Source organism: Columba livia, chromosome 7, assembly GCF_036013475.1.
Source record: "Columba livia isolate bColLiv1 breed racing homer chromosome 7, bColLiv1.pat.W.v2, whole genome shotgun sequence".
In the NCBI taxonomy this organism is placed as follows: domain Eukaryota; kingdom Metazoa; phylum Chordata; class Aves; order Columbiformes; family Columbidae; genus Columba; species Columba livia.
The window spans coordinates 23,456,046-23,479,885 of record NC_088608.1 but is presented as its reverse complement, the minus strand read 5'-3'; the positions used below and the strand labels follow the sequence as shown (position 1 = coordinate 23,479,885).

General features: G+C 36.1%; 1 protein-coding gene across 7 annotated transcripts in view; it reads left to right on the top strand.

Annotated features, from left to right (window-relative positions):
* The window catches only part of LNPK (lunapark, ER junction formation factor), a 59,833-nt gene that overhangs the window by 12,655 nt on the left and 23,338 nt on the right, over positions 1-23,840 (top strand). For all 7 annotated transcript variants that reach the window (XR_010473686.1, XR_010473684.1, XR_010473687.1 and 4 more), the window contains exons 6-12: positions 749-789; positions 7,561-7,641; positions 7,730-7,781; positions 15,071-15,289; positions 18,776-18,881; positions 19,611-19,681; positions 20,947-21,117. Coding sequence is in view for 3 of the 7 variants with exons in the window: in XM_065068848.1 (XP_064924920.1) it covers positions 749-789; positions 7,561-7,641; positions 7,730-7,781; positions 15,071-15,289; positions 18,776-18,881; positions 19,611-19,681; positions 20,947-21,117 (741 nt within the window). In the remaining 4 variants the exon portion in view is untranslated. The remainder of the gene's footprint in view (positions 1-748; positions 790-7,560; positions 7,642-7,729; positions 7,782-15,070; positions 15,290-18,775; positions 18,882-19,610; positions 19,682-20,946; positions 21,118-23,840) is intronic.

Sequence of the window (23,840 nt, the reverse complement as noted above, 5' to 3'; positions counted from 1 at the left end):
ATTTATCAAGATGATGTCTTCTATATTAGGCGATGGTTTATTACAGGGAATTTTCCATGAGTGCCAAGCTGCAAGCATTGACTTAAAGGAAAATCCCGTGTGCCTTTGACCTTTTGTATTTCCGTTCCCTTTAGAGATGTTAGGTACTGTTCCTACTAGTTGTAACAGGCTCTCTTAACATTTAGCAGTAAGTGACCTGGTAGCTTTTCTTGCAAAACTGAGGATTTTGCTCTAGTCTGAAAGTATCAAGAGGGTGAAAGAGATTGAGGTTTGAAGCTCAGAATTGACCTGGCATTTGAAACTAGCCTGTATTAAGAGGCTTACATGAAATACTGAAGCCAGTAAATCTGGTACTCAAATAGATATATTAATACTTAGACCTCAAGCTTTTTTTTCTTGTAGTTTGACTCATGAGATTAAATGTATTGGGTCCATTGTTTGCCAGTTTTAATGTAGGTCAAAGCAGGGCACTGGCTAGAATTGGTTTGGTTAATAAGGAAATGATACATAAAACTTTTTAATAATTATAACTGTAAAGTGGTAACAGTGGGCTATAATTTATAAGCAATTTCAGTATTTAATTTATTTCCACATAAAAACTTTATTTTATGCAAAGTTTACTAGTATTCTAGGGTTGGTAGTGGTCAAGGTGTAAATTTTCCAGATCTCACAGGGCAAAGTCTATGTCTAGTGTGTGCTAAAATTACCACTTATATTTGAAAACTAATGTATGGTGTCCTTCTTTTAGATGATGAACTGGAAGATTTGAAGTCTCAAAAGAAAAAAATAGTAAGTAAATCTTCAAGAAAAGCTAGTTGTTATGGTCCGCTAAAGTGTTTTTGTGCATCTGCACAAGTTGAGTTTGATTGTAATGTATAGATGAAGAGCAGAGAGAGGGAGGTGAAAGTATTACCACCCCTCTGTTTTTTTTATACTCTCTATAGTACCACACAAGACTTTCCTTACCCCAAAATGACAAAAGACTGCTTGCTTATGAGAATAAACTGTCTCCTTGTAGTTCAGCTTAAACCTACTGGTTTAGTGTTCCTAGATCTATGTAAAGTGATTCAGTTTTGTCAGAAAATGGAAATGTTTGCTTTAACCTACTCATTGCTTACTACTACTACTATTACTTTAGGATTCTGAAAGGTGTTAGATGTTGTGCCTATTTAAGAACTTAGAGTGAACCTGTATCTTTAATAGTTACTCTGTTACTTAATGGTTTTGTAAACAGCAAAAAGGGCTTTCATCTTGTCTGGATTTACCTTTCAAATAACATATCATTGTTTACATCTTAAGTGCATCACCACTTAATTCTGATCCTCCTCCATTTAATTTTTGTACTACGTATTTCTTCCATTGCATTCTTTCCTCTAAAACTTCCTTTTCATGTATCAGTCGTATCAGTTGTCTTGAGGTCATCTGTTTTGTGAGCTGTGTGGATGAGTTAATGGTATAAAACTGGTGTATGCCAGGTATTTGCTTCAACTGGATCAACACTTAATCTCAGTAAGACAAATTTAGTATGGAAAAGATTCCAAGTCTTGGATGACGTGCATTCTTGGTGAAGTTCGTAACACTGAAAGCTCTTTCCTCTCTACTTAATCATCCCTTAGGGAAGTTCTCTGTTTACTTATGTTGTTGGCTTTATTTCCTGCCTTGCAAGGCAAAACTTAAAAGCCACCACTATGAGAACACAAAAAACCCCCAACCAACCAAAAAACAAACACTCCCTCAACAAAACAGCCCTTCCTTCCCCAAAAAAACCTCCAAAAGTTGTATTATGAAGCTTTATTGTTAATGAGTTTCCCAAATGAATTTTTCTTCGTGCTTTCTGCGTTTTGCCATGGTAGCTACATTAATAGAAAACCTACAACAAAGCTACCAGCAAGGAGTTGGGTAGGAGTCTGGTATTACATGATCTTTACAGGTGAAACAGTTTTTCACTGATTTTCTTCTTTTTTTTGTCACTTCTAAAATGTAGATGTAAAAATGATAACGTATAACCCAGTTATGTCATTGTCCTTTGGTAAAGAGGATTTGCTAGTATTTATTAATCTTTATGTTAATAGGAATCTATTAAATTGAAGTCTTTTGGTTGGAGAGGTGTATAAAGAGGTTAGAGAGGCTTACAGTTTCTGAGACCAAAATAAATGAGTGTGTTAACTGTGGTTTTAATTTTACTTTACAAAAACTGCTTAACTGAAATTAGTTAAATCTTCTCCAGTTTACATAGTCATTGAGTAGCTTTGGCAGGAAAGTTCTTGGAACAGAAAAAGCACAATAGAGAACAAAACAGATTTTGGAGCCCTAAATGTAAAGCTTTCATTTCAGTTAAAGTTTATTTTTTTTGTAATCATGAAAATCTTCATATTCTAGAAGAAGTAGTGATGTTTTATTTTTATATGTGAGAAGCACTTTTTCAGAGAAAAGGCATTGAATAAAAGATTAGTCAGGAAAAAAACCTGGGTTTTAAAGGGGAGAGTTTTTTCCTTTGGGATTGGTGGTGTTGAAACAAGATGTGTGTATTTGGCATATGTAAAAATTAAGACAACATGTTGCAGAAGACCAGGCAATAGTTAAAAAACAAACAACTGCAGGACTGCTTTGTGAACAATATAGAAATTATAGTGTGAGTATGGACAGTTTAAACCTGGAAATATAAATTGCCACATCTATGTCAAGCTTTAACCATTGAAGATGAACTTCCAAATAGGATTTGTTAAACAGGGTTCATGGAAGTCAGCCTATAATTCAGCTATTTCTCAACCTGAGGGGAATAGAAACTTCATGATCACGTCCTGATCTTGTGGGTGTCTAGTTCCTCACAAGGAACCAGAAACAGAAAACTTATTGAAACCTCTTGAATTGGCATGGTGTTTTTTACTCAGAGGATTAACTTGAGAGTTTAATAATAATTTAAAGGTATTCAGTTAAGCATTAAAATTAGATCATCATACATGAAACTTAACGTGTTTAAATGAGCTGACAGTGGATGCAGGTAGTGAGGCACAATGTAATTCGGCTTTTAGATAAAAACACACAAAATTGCTTTCTGTGATAATTTGGTTTTGATAATATTCAGATTTGGTTTTGTTTTGTATCAACTTCCTTAAGACTATCTGTGGCTATGAATAACTGTAGCAATAGCTACTTTTTAGTAAAATGAAAACCTTTACCAAGTGCAAAAATGGGAAGGGGAGAGGATATTTTTCCCCTATTTAATTCGCTACTGAATTTACAAATAGGATTAGTTAATGAGATACTTACATTACAATCCTCAAAGCATCTGGGATAAGTAAATAATGTCTTTGCTGTTTATGTGTGTAGGCAGTCAGCCTGCCACAACACCTAGTGTTTTTTACTTCATTGCAGCTCAGCTACCTGATTGCTGGAAAAATCTTATATTGAAGACAGTTGTCCTTTTGAAAGGTGTTACAGTACTTGTGTTTTGCAGGTGTGTGGTCCACCTTTTCCCTAGTGACATTACCTACATGCTGAAGGGTACCTGTAATGGAGTGAGCTCTTCATCTACTAGATACCATGTCCTGTTTGTTGTGCAATGAGCTGCTCAATAGAACTTCAGTTCTATTCAAAAGGCTTTGGTCTTTGGTGGCATAATCACGTGGATATTCATGTGGCTAAAATACTTGACAAACATAAACACAGATAATTAATCTTGAAATGCCATTAATATTTTGTATCCTGTACTTCAACTCAAAGTTGGTATAATACTGGTTTTCCACAGAACTGACTCTATACACTAGTTTTTTACTCCTGAATGCCTTAAAACACCTTAAGTTTTCTTTATGGATTTGGGATACGAATTAATTAGCTGTAATTAAGGCACTACTTCAAGATACAAACTTTCCTTTCCTCGATCGTAAGAGAAAGTCTAGTTGTGTTTGTGTAGCTGTAATTTTGGCCTCAGTTCTCAGTTAATGAGGATGTCAGTCTTTAATCTGAATGTGTATAGATGAGGAAGTTCAGAAGGCTAAGCGTATTAAAGCAAGGGTACAGGACATGTATTAGGCTGCTGCAAGTGGGAATTAGTGGAGACTTTACTGGAACAGCAGTCTTAAAGATGGGATTATTCTTAGCCTGAGGACAGAGTCATGAAGATAGTGTAGTAATTACTTTGCTAATGTTAGAATTAAACTTGGCTCAAGTTTGCTCAGGTATTCTGTTATAGTAAGCTGAACATAATATTAGACCTGGAGAGACTTCTTAGCCATTTCAGGTAAGAATTTAGAAAGTTGCATCTGTTAATTTTCCAAGAAAGAGAGTCTGATTTCAAGGCTGCCTTGGAGTTATGTTAATAATGGAAGAAAAATGCAACATATGAGCAGGCATAGAAAACCAGATATTTTAATAACCTCCAGTGTGTGACAAAAACTGTACTAAGAGTTGATTGTTGTATAAGCCCAGTCTTATCTAAGCAATATATGCTAGAGTACTGCAAACATGCAATTGGAAGTCCAGAATATGGTTAAAAATCACATTTACTGCTGAATGATAAAATTATGTATTTCTTTCATGCACTTTTCACACAAAAGTTACTTTGGGTGTTCTACTCTCGGCATGGATCTATCCAGAGTACACTTGATTCTTGTGGCTTAAATGATTTATTTCCTGTTTTAAGGAAACTCCTGCTATGTGTACTTGCATATCTTACATGGTAGACTGAAATGAATCTTGTGGCTTTGTATGAACATAAAGAAATACCTCTCCATAGGATTTGACATAGGGAGTAATTAAATTTAAGAACTTGCGTGGTAGTATGGCAAATAAGTAGTTTACACTGTGCCAATGCTTCAGACTTTTAGTAGCTAAATCACATTTACAGGAAGCTTAAAATACATTACTCATGTTACTTTTCAGTATAGGCAACTGATGTCATTGCCACAGGGATTTTGTTTAGTTGCCAGTTGGAAAGGAAGCCATCCATGCACTTATTCACAGGAGAGAATGTGGTACATGACCATGCTACTTATTTTATGGAATTAACCCCATCTTAATAAAGTTTGAAAAATCCCTAATTAGGCTTGTATTAACTTTCATAGACACTTCACTTGTGAACTTGGTTACTCTGCCTTTAAGCTTGACAATAATATACTATGAATTAGACCTTGGTGGAAAGCAGGTGTTTTTGTGGGGAACGTTTTGGATCTCAGAAGAGTGTATTATGAAAAAGAACAGGAGGTGCAGAGCGGTTCGCTGTGTTAGCGAGCTAGTGCTCAGCACAAGGTTCACCTTTCCAAGGTTGTGCTTCAGGGTGGCGAGTAATCCAGAAGTCAGTGTGTCGATTTGCATTTATAAACGAGCTTGTGGTGGCAGTGCACAAGCCAGTTTCTTCTGGTATGCAAATGTAACGATAGCTTTTGTTTGCTTCTAGTAATTATACTAATTTGCTTGAAGAGTAAGTAAACTTTGACCTGTTTGATTCCTTATTTGGTTTTGTGAGGCACATTTCAATTGATTTTTTTAGATCCTAGAAATGAAACCATGGGAACTGTGAGTGTGCTTATAGAAGTCTTGGCGATTTCTATACCTTTTCAAGAAATTTGTGAAGTCAGTTGTGAAACTGAATTCTTGTTCAGAATCAGCTTTACTAGAATTATAAGGCTATATATTAATTTCAAAATATGAAGTGTAACTTGTGGAATTATCCAGTAACTATAAAATGTGAAGAATAACTTTATCTGAATCTTGTGATGGGATTTTTCCATTTCAAAAGAATGTTGCTGGTTTTGCAATTCACAAATAACTACTCTCCTATCTAATACTGTTAAAGCAACAAGTGTGTTCGATAAGGAAAGTGTCAAGTGATGGGGGAGCATTCTGGTTTTTGTCTTCCTGGAAGTCGCTTTGTCCTGCAGAAGATTATTTTTCATTTTCCTGTGTGACTATGAAGACAATTGCTTGCATTATACATTCATTGATGTAAAGTGACTTGGGGTTTTTTGTTTTGATTTGGGGGCCGGATGTTGACATGGACTGTTAACTCTTGCCCACTTTGCAGCTTCACCTCACTAGCCTTATCCCTTCAACTAAAGATCTGCCTACTGGTTTTCGCTTTTATAAGCAAGAAATATTTTTCCTATTAGACTCTTAATTCTGATCTTATTGCACTGTGTGGCATTTGTTTTCTGAAGTTAGTGGTTTAACTCCAAAGTCCTGCTGAAATAAAAGTTTAGGAAATTGATTTTCATTTCCCTCTTCGCTCCCTTTTGTTTCAACAGTCCTTAATTAACAGCCTGGGTAGTATTCCTTGCCTCCTTAGTGTGTGTAGGAGTGAGCCGTTAAATGGATACTGTGTATGTATTAAATTGAGTGAATTTTATTTAGCTTCTGAGGTCTATTTGTAATTCTGAGGTCTGACTAAAGGTAAAACCCCAGCAAGGTCTATATATGCAGAGTGGCTGAAACTTTAGTTTTTCACTAGCCTAAATAACGGTGTAAAAGTAATGTTAATGTGCACCATTTGTTATTTTAACAGTGATAAATGGGTTTGAAAGAACTTGATTTTTTGACCACTGACCTTTTCAGTTTTGCAGTTTATGCCAACAACAAACTTCATGACAAACAAACCCCCCACTTTTAGCTGAACACAGCCATTAGTCAGCATATCTAGGAGAAAAGGTCTGCTTAAGATACTGTAAAATGCATTATAATTTCTATACATATTAGCTATTTGTCATAACTTCAGCTATCTCTGTTTTAAAGTTAAGCTGCTTCTGATATTGGCTGTTAACCAGTAAAATGATACTTTACTAGTGATTACTTTTTTAATTAAGCCCATGTATTAGCTATAAAGCCACTTGAGTGCATTGTAAATAAAACGCTGTAATAATGAAGTGCTTTAATTACACTCCCTAAAGTATGCATAGTGCTCAGTAAATTTTTTATTTAAATTCTTAAGATGTTCCTTTTTTTTTCTGAAAAGCGGTTTGAATTGCTGTAAAGATGGAGATCCAGCCTTTAAAGTCATTTGAGCAAATTCCATGGCTGTTCTCTAGTTAGTGAGTTTTCACAGCATTTGCAGCAGGCTAATTGCTTCTGCTAATAAATAATCTAAAATCGATGCTGACAGCAGTTAATTGGCACAGAGACTTTATTCTGTAAAGCACTTGGCTAACGACCTTCCTTAAATTAATAGCATTAAGTGCTATGAGGAAATAAATCTAAGGAATTGCCTGTCATTTGCTTGTCATGTCTAATAACTTCCAATAATGATGGCTGATAGATTTTTGCACATTCCATTATTGAAGTTGGTGCATGTAATTATTCTCCTCATTATATGTAAACAATTAGCAATATTTGGTGTTTCCTTGCAATAAAGCTGTTAAATACAAGTAACCCATTAGAGGTTAGAAACTATTTTGGAAAATGAAATTTTGTTTCTGTTGAGTAGAGCAAATCCATAGGTATCTTAACATGCTACTGGTTCACTGGACTGAGCTTCACGTTTTGGTAATGTTAAGTAGCTTGTAAATGGGAGGTATGGGGGGGAAATATTTGAAGAATTCTCTGTTGACATGTGGAACCTTTTGTTTCCAGCTTGAGGAAGTAATGGAGAAGGAAACGTACAAGACTGCGAAATTAATCCTGGAAAGGTTTGATCCTGAATCAAGTGCAAAAGTAAGAATCCTGGTATCGATACTGATTTAATATGAAAGGTACTATGGAGCTGAACATTCAGATAATGTTATTTGTAATTAATTGGCAGGAGGCTGAACTACCATCTGCTGGAACATCTGCAACCTCAAGACCTGGACAAGGTAATAGCCTTGTAAAACGGCTGCTCTTCAGCATGGATACTCATCTTTCATAGCAATTTCCACTCTAGAAGTCTCTCTGTGATAAAATTTGCAGATCAATTGACCTTTATTTAGGGTTAACAGACTGTTTATTAGACTATGCTTACTACTGTTCCATATTTTTCACACAAGGGATCTGTTACTAAAGGCTGATGCTCTTCTAGACAGCAGGATGTTTAATGCTGCTTGATGCTAGAGAAAATTAACTTCTTGTGGCATACTTACAGTTTTTCCGGAATACCAAGGTACTTTCAAATCTTAAGTTCATTGACTTAGCTTTTCGATTCTATTTCTGGCTAGTTAGTTCTTTCCTAATGCAGTGCTTAAACTACTTTAATATGGTGGATGGAGAGATTCCACAGAGCTAATGCAGAAATGAGATTTTCTAGATGCAAAGAATGGACAATTCTTTACTAGTTTGTGTTGTCCTGTTAAAGGTACGATTGAATAAAATGAGGAAATAGAAAAAACTTTCATGTGTTTCAAGGAAGCCTTGTTTCTGGATTGTACACATAGGTTTCAGGAATGAAAAAATATCTCGACCACACTCTCCCAGTAGAATGCTTGCTTGCATAAATTAAAAATATATTTATCATCCATGTTTTTAAAGCAAACTGCTCTGCTGTAGTTAACTGCTGTTAACTACAGCATATTGTACTCGACTCTTGTTGAGTATAATATGCTGTAGTTAGACTGAAAATACTAGTATTAATACAGTATAAAGGCCACTTTGTGTTATAATACCGAATATACCTGCAAAGATCTGTCTCGAAGTGTGAATACTAATTTGCTGTTATAATAAACTTAGCTGTGTAGGGACCAGTGCTCAAAATAAACTTTAGAATCTGATGTGAATTTGAGAAGAAACTTCTTCTCAGTGAGGGTGACAGAGCCCTGGAACAGGCTGCCCAGGGAGGTTGTGGAGTCTCCTACTCTGGAGACATTCAAAACCCGCCTGGACATGTTCCTGTGCGACCTCACTTAGGCGTTCCTGCTCCAGCAGGGGGATTGGACTAGATGATCTTTTGAGGTCCCTTCCAATCCCAAACATACTGTGATACTGTGATGTGCATAATTTTCCGTAAAATAAACAGATTGCTTTAGAACATATATTAGAATTGTCAACTGTCTCTAATTCTTGTGAGTAACCAAACTTTCTTTTGTCTCAGTTTTTATTTTTGGAGAGCTGGTTTTGATGTGTGCAGACTAAATAAATATACTAAGAAAGGTGTTTATAAGCTGCATGGTCAAATCCACTGTTTTGTTGTTCTTTCTGAGCTTCAAATGGTCATAAAAACATTTTTAGCCCATACTTACTTGTTGACATTGACAGTGAGTAGTTGCAGTGCAGTACACTAGCAGTAAAGCTTTTATCTGTTCTGTTGTCCTAGGCACAACAGCTTTTTCTTAAGTTTACTCCTTACCTGTCTCTCCCATCATTCGGTTTCTGTGGCATTCATAGCTTTTAAGGCTGAAGGGCTATTCTGACACCCTGTTCTGTTCTCTGTCTTAGTACAGCACATGGGTGGTTGCCAAGAATTTTCTGTCATACCTGTGATGTTTAGGTAGTCTGGTGCGTTTTCTTTTTTCAACTCTTTATATTCATCCTTCTCCTTGAGACATGTTAGAAGTCACTCCAGAAGTAGGGTGACAGATCTGTTTGTAGAATGCAAGTAGTGCTGACCAGCGGATGAAACTGCCTGGAAACATGTGTTTCTATGTAGACATCTAGAGATAACTAGCTATAAATTAAATAGACAATGAGAAGTCTTTAGTCACCCTGGCTTTATTAAGATATATCACTAGCATTTCTCAGACTCCTAAGGAGTTACGATTGTTCTCTTCCCCTCTGCTTAGGGGAAGTGAGATTCTTAGTCTCTGTTAGCTAACTAGTCTTGTGTATGTTTGGGTTTACGAAGTACAGTGCGTGTGCTTTTTTGTTTTTGATCCAGTGTTCTGAGTTAGTCAAAAGGGGGTTAGTTTGGTTCAGCATATGGTGTGTTGTGTGGATTTTGACTTGACTGTTGATAGAAGGGCTATGAGGGAGAGGTTTGGAGAAAGTTAGCAGTACTTCTGAGAGCCAACCACTACAGGTGGTGGTCTGCATTAATAAGTGTGTTGTAATAGGAGTAGATTTGTAGAGTGAAGCAGTTGTTGCTGATGAGTTTGCACACACTTTATATGTTTAGGGGTTTTTATTTAGGGCTGTCAGCTGGCCCCATGGATCTGGTAGAGGGTGTCTTTCAGTTTAGTTTCATTTGAGAAGAGTGTAACTGCTGTTCTCTGAGACTGTCGCCATGTGAACCAGAGATCTTCAGGTGGGGACTTAATTGAGAAAATGTAAAGTATGCTTCTGATTTAAACATGAATTAACTTCTTTGGGTGCATCCACATTAAAGCAAGTGATTTACTTTATTCTGAATAAAAGTTCAGTTTAGCATTAGAAAGGATTTTGGAAAAGAAATTTTTGTCATCATGGCTTACAGTTGGATTCAATGCTCTTAAGAGTTTTTTCCAACCTAAATGATTCTGTGGTTTTGTATAATTTTGTTCATATACAACACAACTGCGTTATCTTTTTCCAATCTGTTCTCTAACACATTGAATTTAGAATTGTTGGTGCTTTTTGTCCATGTAAAAAGTGGATATCCAGACTGTTGTATTTTGTAGCTGCACTATAGTTCAGGAAGGACACACTGTTTTTGACTTTAGCTTGTGGGACTGTGGACATTTTTCTAAATAACCTGTTCTTGGTATGTACAGTAATTATTTAGATTTTCAGCTATCAAAAAGCCACTAGCTTATTGCTGTTCACACTAATATGTGCCTAAAACAAATATTAGCTTCTGTTCTGTGCAGTATATAATTTACTGTAACTAGATGACACCTTAATGTGGTTGTGGTATAATTTGGTGTGTGCAATATGTGGTAGAATTATAGTGATTTGGAATAATAAAGTAGCTGTTAACAAGAAAATGTTGAAGCTTCCTTGCTCTTATCTTTGCTCATGGTGGACACAAACTAGCCAGGCAGCGAACTCATTATCTTGAGCTCTGTAGCTGAGTCTTTTTGACAAGAGGGCAAATAATGACTAGTGTGTAATCAGATTGGACAGCATTGTGAGTCAGCTGATGAAAGGCTGGTTGGTATGTTTTTGAATTAGCAGTTGAAATGTAAACTTGCACGTCATGCTAATTAGTACAAAGATTTAACCAGTATTACATAATAGCTGGTTCTCAGAAAAACAACTGGTAGTGCCCCGATTTTCATATGTACTTAGTTTTTTTACAGGTTTTTTCATTTTTTTTTTTTGGCACATACTTCTTAATTAATTGTAGTTTTGACGGATGTTTCAGATGAATCTTGAGTTTGGCATAAGAAAGCACCTGGAAATTTGAAAGCTGAAGTGCAATTTTATGTATTCAGAAATGTTTTGAGGCATAGAGTTAATGTGCATATAGTTATTCAGTACTTTGGCCCTATTAAAAAAATAGGGTAAAATATATTGACAGTGGAATAAATATTTATCAACAGTACCCTGTTGTTGATACCTGCTCCCTTCATTGTGCCAATACAGCTGTTAGCAGGACTGTATTGTAAATAAGATCACTCCATGACCTGAACTAAAAATAATGTAATAACAGATGGTTGCAAGCTGTGGGATGAGTACAGGCATCAGGAGTGAGAAAGACAGTTCTTGCTTGGTTTTTGCCACTAAAGCCAACAAGTTATGTGAACTGTGTATTGATCTGCATTGTGCTCTAGCTCCTTAAAATGATGTATTCTTTTCTACAAAAAGAAGCAGTTTTCAAGTGAGGGAGAAATAAAATAGTTATGCTTGTAAACATGAAAGATACAGCTGTCTCATCAATGGCAATATCTTAATATTTAAGAGATCATACTGAACCATTAGTAGTTGTGAATGGTAGCATTGTTAAGTAACTTCTGTGTATCTGTATTGTTCAGTGCCACTAATTGCAGAATTTGGATGCCAGTGTGCTTGAAAAATAAGAGTTATATTTTTAAGTTATCTATCTTCATACACTTGGTTTGCAGATGCACAAAAAGCATTCAGGGAAGAAAAAAAACCTTGTAGAACTGCAAACCTTCATTAAAACTACATCAGCAGCTGCATATTGTTCATCAAGTTTCAACGCTAATACATTACTCAGCTAAGTTGCTGAACCTGAGTTACGGAAATCTGGAACTTTGCAAGAGGCTTGTTATTAATGCGTTGCATCTCAAGGCAATTTGAAAAATACACCGATCATATCCAGTTGCTGCAGAAGACTGTTAGTGCTGTTATTGTGGAAGTGGACAGCAGGTTTAAAAGTGATTAGAGGAGTTCATGGGCAACAGGTCCATATGTGAAATTAAAATGACGAGACAGGGCTGTACTCTCTAATGTCCCTGACAGTGCATTTGTGGATTCTGGGGCTGGTATGGGAGATGTAGGCAAGAGAAAGCATTCAGGTTTGTGTGTTGTCATTAAATAACAGCTACAACCACTCTGAGATGAAAGACTGGGGTGAATGGTCTTGCCAAGGAGAGCATTTCTCATTCTCTCATAACGTAAGTTCTTCTGGTAGCTTCTCTTGGGGTGCAGCAGAATGTTGGCAAGTATGAAATAAGAACAGAGTGAAAGCCAAATGAACTTCTAAGTGGGGGAAGAAAAAAGCCTTGTGAATAACTTGAGTAATTTGTGGAAACTAGCAATGAGTCTTGTATTCTTACCTTTGCAATGAGACTAAAACTACTGAAGCACATCTCTCTATTCACTGTAAGGTACCTGAGATCAACATCTTAGTAGGACCAAAATACAGGGAAAGAGTCATTAAAGTAGCAGTAACTTTTTAAAAATTGAAAGCCTTTTTAAAGGAGGTTTCCCAAAAATGACCCTTCAGAAGGAACAGGCAAAATGATCTTGCATGGAAATTGCTTAGAAATAGTGTATTATGGACTCAGAATAAATGTGTATATATCTGTGACTTATTAAAACAGACTCACAGCTGTTAAGCAACAAAAATTGACATGCTTAAACTACAAGATATAGGAAGACAGCCTTCACACTATAGAAGTAATGTCCACGTGTAGAAATTGTAGTAATGATCTTTAACATTTTTATATGTAAAACCATAATAAAGTAGGCTTTATAATGAAAAAGAATGAAGAAAATCTTAGCAGTGGATTAAAAGTCTTTTTATAGATATTCAACCTGATCTTGGAACAAGAGGAATTAGGCTTCATATTTATCACTAATTTTTTAAAGGTTTGTAGAGCTGAGAGGAGTTGAGAAATTGCATGTTTTTAGCTTGAGATATATATATATATATATATATATATATATATATTTATATATTTTTTTTAAACTAGTATGTGAGTGGAAACTGTAACACAAACTAGAACATATGGTTAAATAAATCGTGTGGCAGGATTGGTATATTGTTTATAGGTGAGTCATGTCTGTTGGTCAGATGGCATGGAGAGGTCGATACAATTATTCTAGTGTAGTTAGACTTGAAAGGTTACTAATAAGGTCTCTCACAAATGAAAACCTTCTAAGAAATGCCAATGGTGAGGTTCATCATAAATGAATGATGAATTAAAAGAACTTCCAACAACACAGGAACAGTTTTTGAAATAGAAACAAGTCACCAAGGAAACCTTAAAGGAATTTCTGCAGGTACCTCACCAATTTATCCTGGCTTCCAGATTTTGAACAGTTCTGAACTAGTGAGAGGACAAGCTTTACTTGCTAAGACCAAGTTAAAATATGGGATCTTCATACTCATTGGGTGGTCTAACTTGAATGATAAAGTTGTGTGAAGTAATGCAGTCACCCGCTTGAAAAGTGTGGTGGGGAAAACTAGTAATTTGTTCTGCTCTGTAGGAAGCCGAACTAGGTGGATTTTTATAAGACTTTGTGCCGTTGTAGTTTTCCAACTGATGATACTAAGGAGTCTTATTCATTTTTCTGGTGCATATTAATCCTATTTATATGTACAGATAAGTAGGCAAGAACATAGCCTATTTATGTTGCAATTTTGTGGCATGTTGGCAGTTTTCCAACAACTTTTGTTTGTACTCCAGTGATAGCAACTCTTTCTTAGCTAATGAAAACTGGTGTCGCATGCTCCTTGACCCCTCCAGCCCACACAGAAGTGTAGCGTGGCTGTATTCTGCCTTTGGGGACAGGGATCATTCTTTCAGACTTCAGGATACCAATCTCCCCTTGGCTGGTGGACCTCTAAATTGCCTGCTAAGGATTTAAACTCTTGCAACCTGACACAAAGTCAGCAGATAAAACCTCTATAATCTTGCAGCTCAGGGAGATGAGTTTGAAGTCCAATTGTAACGCTAAATTCCATTTGCTGGAGCTAATGTCAGTGCTAGACACTAACTGTGTAGGGTACTAATCGCATTGGGCATAGGTGTTCTTGGCTGTACCTTTTGGAGACTCAGCTGTCCTTGTTAACTGTATTACTGCCTGCAGCCCTAAAGTGAGGGCTACATTGCAATTTGATTTATTGCAATAATGTATTTCAAAGGCTCCCTAGAGGTGATTTGGTGTAGATGGGATGAGAAATAGATGATGGTGACTGCTGTTCATGAGCACTTTTCCTGGCTTGGTTTGGGGAACAAACTTGTGTATAAATATAATGAAACTTCAAGTCTGTGTTAATAATATAATATCTAATCCTTAATATAGCACTGGGATGATATTCCCATTGCTGTTAATGAAAACTATGCCTTCAGGTAAGAGGACCTGAGGAAACTTATTAAATCTGAATTGTTTTTAATAACTCTGAGCACTTAGCATGGATATTTTAGACTTTGAATAGTTTTTGATCCCATGGAAAGCTAAATACTTGGAAGCATGTTTAAATCATAGTGTAGAAACAGTGGTTGGTTCTGTCTGTACATTGTGGTTTGAAACTAGCTGTTCATATCTCCAGCATTCTGGCTTAGAGAACAGAGTTGTAAGTTAGGTATCTGCTAACTTTCTTCTACAAGAATTTTGCCCTAAGTATTTAACAGTTAATGATTATTGCTTTCAGAATACAGTGTTCTGTTTGGGGTTTATTTCTATGGCATGCTTGTCCAGGCGGCTGGTGATCTTTAGTTAGAGACCTTTTTGGTTTCATTTGACTCTGTAATATGCTGACTGGAATAACAGTATTAATGTAGTTCTACTAATCTCTTGCTTATAATGCTGGATGTTAAATTAAGTATGCACATGTTCTTGTCAGAAATTCGTCAGAGGACCACAGCTCAAAGAAATGCTTCTCCGCCCCCGCCTGTGACTCCTAAGCAAGACTCTGCAAAATCTGTGGTTCCAGCATCTCCCAATCTGCAGAGAGACACCTCAGCTCTGAGTGGACCCCCAGAAAGAATTGTTGTACCATCCTTGCAGTCAAATGTTTTACCAAGACACCCTGGATCCCCTGCTACTTCAGTGCCTGGAATGGGTAAACAGAACACTTAATGTTATTTACAGTTTATATTGTTTTCTCTGGTTACCAATAAAATAGGCCATTTTCAGACAGTATGGAAATGGCACTTCATTTGGAAATAGCAGAGCAGTTATCTGATTAAGCAGGAGTTCCATATTCAATTAGCCATAACTCTTTACAGCTGGCACCTTTTGATGCTGAAACCTATTGCCTGAGCTTATTTAACTGTTATGGCTTCTTTGTTTAAATGGCAATAAAACTTTGCAGTATTCTGTAGTCAACAATATAGCATACCTTTTTATGTTCTTAGTTTAGAAGAGCTCTATACTTATATAAATCAGGTACAGAAGAGAACACTTTCAGAATACATTCATGTTTCTGACTAAGCCGCGCACATATTTTTTAACATGCGTCTTGACATTTATTTAAATTTTTACTCTAGGATGTATAGTCATGCAATCTATAGTCATAGATTAAAGTGTAAAATACCAAATACATCAGAAAAGTTGGCTGTGTTTTAGCTGACCTTCTAAAATTGCATTTTTATTTTGGTACAAGACTCAGAAGTTCAGCAACAGGTTGAAATCTGGTAGAAATGAGTACTCCTTAAAATTTGGTTTAATATCTTAAAAATACCTTTTCCTTGATTTCTGGCTTGGTGTTCAGATGGGATGGACTTTATTAAATAAAACATTAACTAAATTCTATAGGAGGGGTAGCAGAACTTGAGATTTTTGTGAGGGGAGGCAGTGTACTCAATTTCCTCACGGATGGTAAAGCAGTGTGTGGATTAGTGCCAGGCCTTTCGTTTGTTGCAGAATGGCAAGTTGGATCACAAGGCAGGAATGGACATGAAATGCTGTCTTGAAAGCAGAAGGGATGCAACTTGCCAAGAATCACTGTAATGTGGAATAATTCTTTGCTCTTTATACAGTGATCAAGGACTATTTTTCTCTGCCCTGTGTTCCTAAGTTACTTAAGACTTAAACTGTATGTCCTTGCTTGCTAACTTCCATTATACAATCTAAAAGTAGGACTATACACCTGGCTTGTAATTGGAAGATCTTGGGCAGTTGAATGTTAAAATGCCTGTTTGTGGTGTTTAATGTAGTGGAATGAACTTGTCATGAAAAGTTGTGATCTCTCACTTCTCTGCAGAGTCCATTAAGCCTTATTTTTTTTAGTAATTGTTTACCTGCATTATGAAACTGCTAAATTTTTTTTCTAGCCTTGAAGTGAACTGCAAAGGAAGGGTTTTAATGTCTTGATTATCTTGAAGTACTAGAAATCAGCTTCTTGCACCAGGAAATTGTTTGGTTACAAACCACATTTGCTGAAATCTGAGTTTAAAATCACATGTTCCTTCTTGTTTAATAATATGGCTATATAATAAAATAATATCAGCTATATAATAGTTTTATTCTTAGGGGGAGATTCAGGCGCATTAAATAAGCTGGTTGAAATTCGGCATTTACTTCAGAAATGGTTTAGAGAAACAGGAAAAAAAATGGACTTGTTTGAAAGGACAGTTGACAAGCCCAGTAATTAAATTTTTTTCAGTAGTTTTTTGTGATAATGCTTTATAGGCACATGTATTTTTTCCTTAATAACTGATACTTTGACCAAATGTTATTTTGTTGTAGATAGCAATAGAAACCACTGCAATTGTCAGTTAAGAGAAAGCAGGGCTTCCACATTGAATTGCCCTAAACCTTGTAGGCATATAAAATCTCAGTCATGTAGCTGTAGTGAAAGTATGTTAATTCAGTATCTATAAGAGTAATATAATTGCATGTAAGTTTATGCATGGCTTGCAACAAATATGAATAGCCTTAATTATCTCTACTCTAGAGAAGATTAATAATTCATTTTTGTTATAGTATATTTTGTAGAGGAGAATCAATTTAATGTGTATTACCACAGAGCTCCCATATGTTTGAAAATTAATAACCAGCAGGTAGTTGAGAGTTTGCCAAGCTTTGCAGAAATGACCAGTCTTTCTACAATGATTGCTTTTGATGTTTATATTAATTACGTGTGTCCATAACAGCATGAGAACTAAGATGTTTGGTTTGAGTTATTAGTAGGCAAGTAATTGAAGTTGTTCTTAGAGAATGTTGTGATGTTTAATTCTAGATAACTTTATTTAATTTTTACCTTGTTTATTGACTTCTAGAAACTTTTTGTGTATTGATGGCATACAGGTTATATGAAAATTTGATCTTTTGAATTAAATATACTTAATTTTTGCATGGCCTCACATTACCATATGCTCAACTCAGTAGGAAACCTGCTAATATTTGAGTTTTTTCTGTCTTAACCTTCTTAACTAGCTTGAGCTTGAATAGGACTTGTGCATTATTACAAGTAATTTTGTTGAGTTGAACTGAGTCTTACCTGTCAGGTTTCATCATTTTGTCTTCAGGTGACTTGAAGCTGACATCTTTGTCCCAGTTTGAGTTCTAAAAGGACTGGTTTGTTGTCCTACTCAGGCATCCTTTTTGGTGACTTTTGAATGTAATTCATAAAGGTCTTACAGAAATACACTTTTAAATTCTCCCCCCTGCAAGGGCTCACTTAACTCACATTCAAAACTATCTGTCTAGTATCTGTTTGCTGAAAGTACTGTAACTTAATACCTCTTTGTGATTGTGTAAAAGGCTTCTTGGTCAGGAGTGTGGCCTTTGGAAGAAGTTTCAGATACTTTGTTATTTAAATGGCTGCATCCAAATCATTCAGACTTAATTTCTTACCAAGACATGCTTTTCTCATTGTGCCAAGCATCTTCTGTTTTAAGCATGGCAAGGAAGGTAGATGTAAGAACTCAAAGCTACATAAATGGAAATTGGCAGCTTGCAGTGGTCATGTACAGTAGACCAAGTGTTATAAAACACTGTGGAAAGACGTGTTTGTGCCACCGGTATACTTTAACTGCGTTATGGATAAACAGATGAAAAAGGTAGTACCAGCTATTGCTGTTACCTGTTCTTAATGGAATTTTGTTTTGATAGTAGTTTGTTAAACACATGGGATATGAAAAATGATATCTTAATAGTGGCCTTCTGGCTTCTTTGACTAAGCAAAAATCTGGAAGTATCCAACTTTCCATTAATCATGGGATTACCAAAATGCTAAATAGCTAGACAGGTTTAATGTATAGACGGAATGCACACTTGAGGGCATGCTCATGCAGTATAGTAATTACACAGAAACCAGTGGGTGCTATTGTTGCCTCAAGTTCTTTAGAATTATAAATTTAGTTACATTATCAAATATGTAAAAATGGTGATTTAATAAGATTATAAGGTAAAGGAGCAGAAGATGAACTTTCAACTCTTGAGGGTTTAAAAATCTAACAGTTTTCCTAGTGGAGTAAGAAAAATGGTCATATGTATTAAGTAGGTGCAATTATTTTATTACACTAGCACACACAGTGAAATATCAGGTTATATATAATAATAACAGTTGAAAAGAATTTTGACGTAGTTCATATTTTCCTAGGTCTTCATCCTCCAGGCCCTCCTTTAGCAAGACCTATTCTTCCTCGAGAAAGAGGAATTGTGGATAGAGTTATTGAATATTTGGTTGGTGATGGTCCTCAGAACAGGTAAAAAGTTGCTAAAGGAAATACATAAATACTTAAGAGATAGGAAGCTTGTTAACTGTGTGGTGGTGGTGGTGGTGGTGTTGTTTTAAGCCAGATATGTCAAGGTTAAAAGAACTAAAAATTTATTTGTCCACAACTTTCATAATGAAATGGCCCTTTCTCAGTGCTTCACCTGAAATCGCTTTGTAGGAAAAACAGCAACATTTTGACAAAATTAACTTCCACTTTGTACAATTTCCCATAGCTAATATCACCCACAGAGAAAAGTCTATGCTCAAGTGAGTGAATGAATTATATTTTGAACTAAAAAACCAAACTTGATTACCTTAACACTTGAGCTTTATTAGCATTGTAAATGCTTTCAGATTGCCTTCAGGATGGTCCAAACATATCAGAACTTCTATGTTAATCACGGTCACTTTTCATATTGACTGTATTCTAATGAAATATAAACTCAATTTGGCTGTCATTTTCTAACGATGATATTAAAAGTATATTGAACCATGAGGTTTAAATTGTAGCCAAGAATATTTTGCTGTTTTTAAACCAGCTTTAAAAACTACTATTTAATATACAGATTTATTTTGCTGTAAGGGATAATTTCACCGTGGAAATTACCTTTTAAGAGTAAATATCTAAGCTATTAGTCAATATTTAAGGTAAAATGCATCTCACTTCAGGGTGTTATTGCTTAAAGGTGTGTGATTATATATTATTCATGTTTTCTAGGTATGCCCTTATATGTCAGCAATGTTTTTCTCACAATGGCATGGCTTTGAAGGAGGAGTTTGAATACATAGGTAAGAGCTCATTTGTGGTAGGCTCCTTAGTAATTGGCATATGTTTCATAACTAACATTCATCATACTTCATTTTGGTTGCGGTTAAGTACTTAACTGACACTGTGAAATGCCACTTCATACGGGAACAGTTTTATGGTAACTTATTACTCTGTATCTTAAGGTTCACTCAAGACCTGGAGAAGTACTTTATTGCATCCTTCAGGCCAAGGATTTTATGTATAGAAAACTATTCAATAGAAATAAGCCTCCTCCAATGCATCCCTGAGAATTGCTACTTGCTATGAATGGTTCTCAAAAGGGTTTTATGTTGAGAAACTATCTGACATTAAAGTGTGCCTCTTTTACCAGAACTTAAACAAAATTTTCCTTTGGCAAGAAGATCTTGGGGAGGTATCGGAAAAGGAGTAGAAGCAAGCTCTGGGGGGCTATATGTAAATTTATGGCTGACAGTAACTTAAGACAGACACAGCTCTTTATTGAACACAGATGTTTTATTTTGCCTCCTTCTTACCACAAATGTAAGTCTGATGCTTAAGAAATGAGGCAGTTTTAGATAAATCTTCTTTCATTTTGCTTCATTTAATTTTAAGTATACAGCATTGTAAGAAGAAGCTGAATGTTTCCTATAGAACCAAAGATACGTAGTCTATATGTCATCTTAGCTCAAGTGAGTTCACAGTTCAGCTGTGCAAGAAATTGTCTCTTCCTCCATTGTCTTGAGAGGGGAAATATGCATTTAATTGTGAAGTGGTATCCAGTACTTCTACAGAACAAAATTGCCTTTTCTTAATTAAGTGCCACTGGAGCAGAGTGCTCCTCAGTAAGAACACTGAGACATACCTTGCAGAATCTGTAGCATCCCCTTACTCAAAGGGTAAGGAAAGTGGCATCTTAAAGGAAAAAAAAAGTCATCTGCCAACTTAATTATTTTGTAGGAAAGAGCAGAACAACACCATGTGGCAGCATCTAGTACTGAATTGCATGATTTTGTTTGTGGTCAAATCTTTTACAGTGGTGGGCAGAGCTCGTAAGTGCAGCAGAGCTGAAAGCAAACAGGTTTTTAAGACATGAATGTGTACTGAAGTTAAAAATGGAGCTATATGGAACAGCTTATGTAAATTTGATAGAGGTACTCAGATACTGGTAGTCACTTATTTAATTATCTGGGTTTTAGTGTTTTAGACAGTCAGAATACAGTGTAGGAATAAAGATGAAGTGTGAAATTAATTAGTGAGGCTACTTACTGGGTGTGCTTTTGTGTAGCATTTAGATGTGCCTACTGCTTTTTCCTGAATCCTGCAAGAAAAACTAGACCTCAGGCTCCACGACTTCCAGACTTCAGCTTTGAAAAAAAGCAATTTGCAGAACTGCGACCTGAAACGGATCCTCCAGAACCTAAAGAGAAAAATCCCCAGGAAACTCAACAGACAGAAGGTGTGTGCTGATCTCATGAAATCTGCTCCTTTTTTAATGTCTAATGAAATCTGCCCCTGTTATCCAGCTCTCTGTCTAGATGGGAAGAACTGAAGAACTCAAACACTGGAACAGGCTTACTGGAGAGTTGATGGTTGCTCCAAGACTGTCAGTGGTTGAGGCATTTTGACAATGCCCTTAATAATGTGCTTTAGCTTTTCGTCAGCCCTGAATTGGTCAGGCAGTTGGACTAGGTGGTGGTTGTTAGTCCTTTCCAACTGGGTATTCTGTTCTAACTTCATAGTGGATGCAGGTGTGTGTTGTTTTTTTTTTTTCAATTATTCTTGTCCCTGCTTCTAGCTTAGGTTGTTGATACTATTGTCTCTTGTCCTAAACCATAAAATTTCTTCCTATTACGCAATATGTCTCATGCAAATGATGGCATAACAAAACTTTTCACTCTAATGTTACTGATAAGCAGATAGAAAATAGTACTGTAAATTACAGAAACAGTTAAGAGGGGAATATGTCCCGAAGTGGTTAACTTTCACTGTGTTCAGCAGGTCATTTGATTGAGGTGTGTTGGAATTTCTGCCTTTGTTCCTTTTGCTGCTTTCCTCAGGGCAGGAAAATCTAGTAAAACTGCCTTGTTTAAAATCAGAGAGTTCAAAGACAAATTGTCAATTTTAATTTAACATAGTTCCTTTTGAGACATTTTATAGTCTGCAGATACAGTAGGCATCTGGTGTGCAGCCAACAGGAAGATGCAGTGTTTTAAAAGACTCCAGAAATTATAATTTCGAACCAGAGAATCTCCAGTTAGATGTGCTATTGGGTACTTGATGGGATTTTACATTAGTTTAAACAGGGATCATGGGGGGAAGCCATCAAGTAGTGTACAGCCCTGAGACTCGGGCTGGAAACCCACCAACTGTGGGCAGCTGTCAGAATGTAACAGAAAGAATGTTCCTCCTTGATTATCTTTATAAGGGAGTACAAAGGGGCATTGGCCTTTACTTTCTGCTGTGAGGAGGCCCCATGAGGGAAGTAGAGAAGTCACATCTAACTGTAGCCATCTCTGGTTGGGGTCTGATATGAGGACATTATAAGGAAAACTTGGTTTCTTCTCCTGTGCTATAGTACACAGGAAACTTCATTAAAAGTACTATTACTAGCTTGAAAATAAGACTGAAAATTTGCCCTCAGATGATCTAATCAGCTTTTCAGTGAGTGCAGGATAGGTTAGTAGCTTCTTGGCTACCTTCAAAGTTAGAAGGTTTTTACAGAAAGATAAAATCTGTTAATGGCAACTTCAAAACTGTACTTATTTTCTTCCATGGGAGTCAAATGAGGAAGCCCTTAAAGACGTATATTCAGCTCTTGGAGGTGTGTGCCCCAAAGGCTTTGGTGTATTATCCATAATTGCAGGTTCTTAGAGGTTTTTGGAGCAGAGGGTGCTAATTAAGTTGGTGTTATCATTGAAATGTTTATCAAACTATGCCTTTAATGGGTCTGAGCTGCTTAGTCAGTTTGCAGATGTAAAAAATGTAAAACCTTAATAATTAGTATGAGATTTTTGTTAGGCATTTGAGATGTAAGAGTGAAAATTTTGCAAAATAACTTTTGCTTTTTTGAAAGCAGAATTTTATCAAGTATTTCAGGATAAAAATGGGATGGTTTTATTGCAGTAAATGTGATTTTTGACACTTTAACGCTGGAAATTACTTGTTTTTTTGTTGGTATGGTCTTGTATTAATGTGCTGCTTTATTTAAAAATGATGACAAAAACCACTGTGGGTTTCATTCCTCACTTTTCTTTTCCTGCTAGGAAGTGTATGTGTAAGTTTTTCAGAAGAGGCATAAGGAATAAGTAATTGGTATATAGTGACTTTTGGTTTTATCTAGCTTAAATATCTGATCTTTTCTGAGTATTTCATCTCCAAGATGATACAAACTATTCTGTTTTGATAATTAGTAAGCAGCCAGAAATAGTCTGTGTTCATATTTTGCATAACTATTATCTGAGAAATGTCTTGTTGATGGCCTCTCAACAAGAGAGGCCAGTGCTACTCTAACAGTTTGTCACTGTGCATAAACTGCCTGTGACTTGCCACAAGTCTCTTATGAATGAGAAAATATCATTTTCAGTAAGTCACATTTTCCATCAGAACCCTAATTTGAAATGTAACTACTTACAGGCAGTTGAGGCTTGTTGAGAAATGAACGTATTATTTGTTGGTAAGTTTAAAGTCTGGAGCTATCATTAGAGGTACAGCTCTGGGGAAGGCTTTTGTTCACTACAGTAAATATATCTGCTGTCAGAGCAAGAGTTAGAGAGTATCTTCACTTACAGATGCAGACAAACATTAACACCAGGAAACCAGCTTCACCACAGTGTTGACAACAGAGGGAGATCCAACTCTTATCTGCAACTCATTTAAACTGTAGCCGGATAGCTCAAAGAAACTGCAAGCTAATGTGATACAGAAGTGCTATAAATATTTTTTTAACCAGTCAGCTACTTTTACTAATGAGTAGAGCGTGAAGCTGAATCTCTTTTCAGTTGTGCTTATGCAGTGACAAGCATGTTACATGCAACTCCTGTGGATAAGAGATCTGAAGAATGACTATGGGGAGTGCTGTTGGCACCAAACCGTGGGTTTTTTTAATCCTCTGGAAATATGGAGTCATCAGCTGTCAGCCTGATGCAGATTACTGGCACAAACATCACGTTTCCCTGTTCA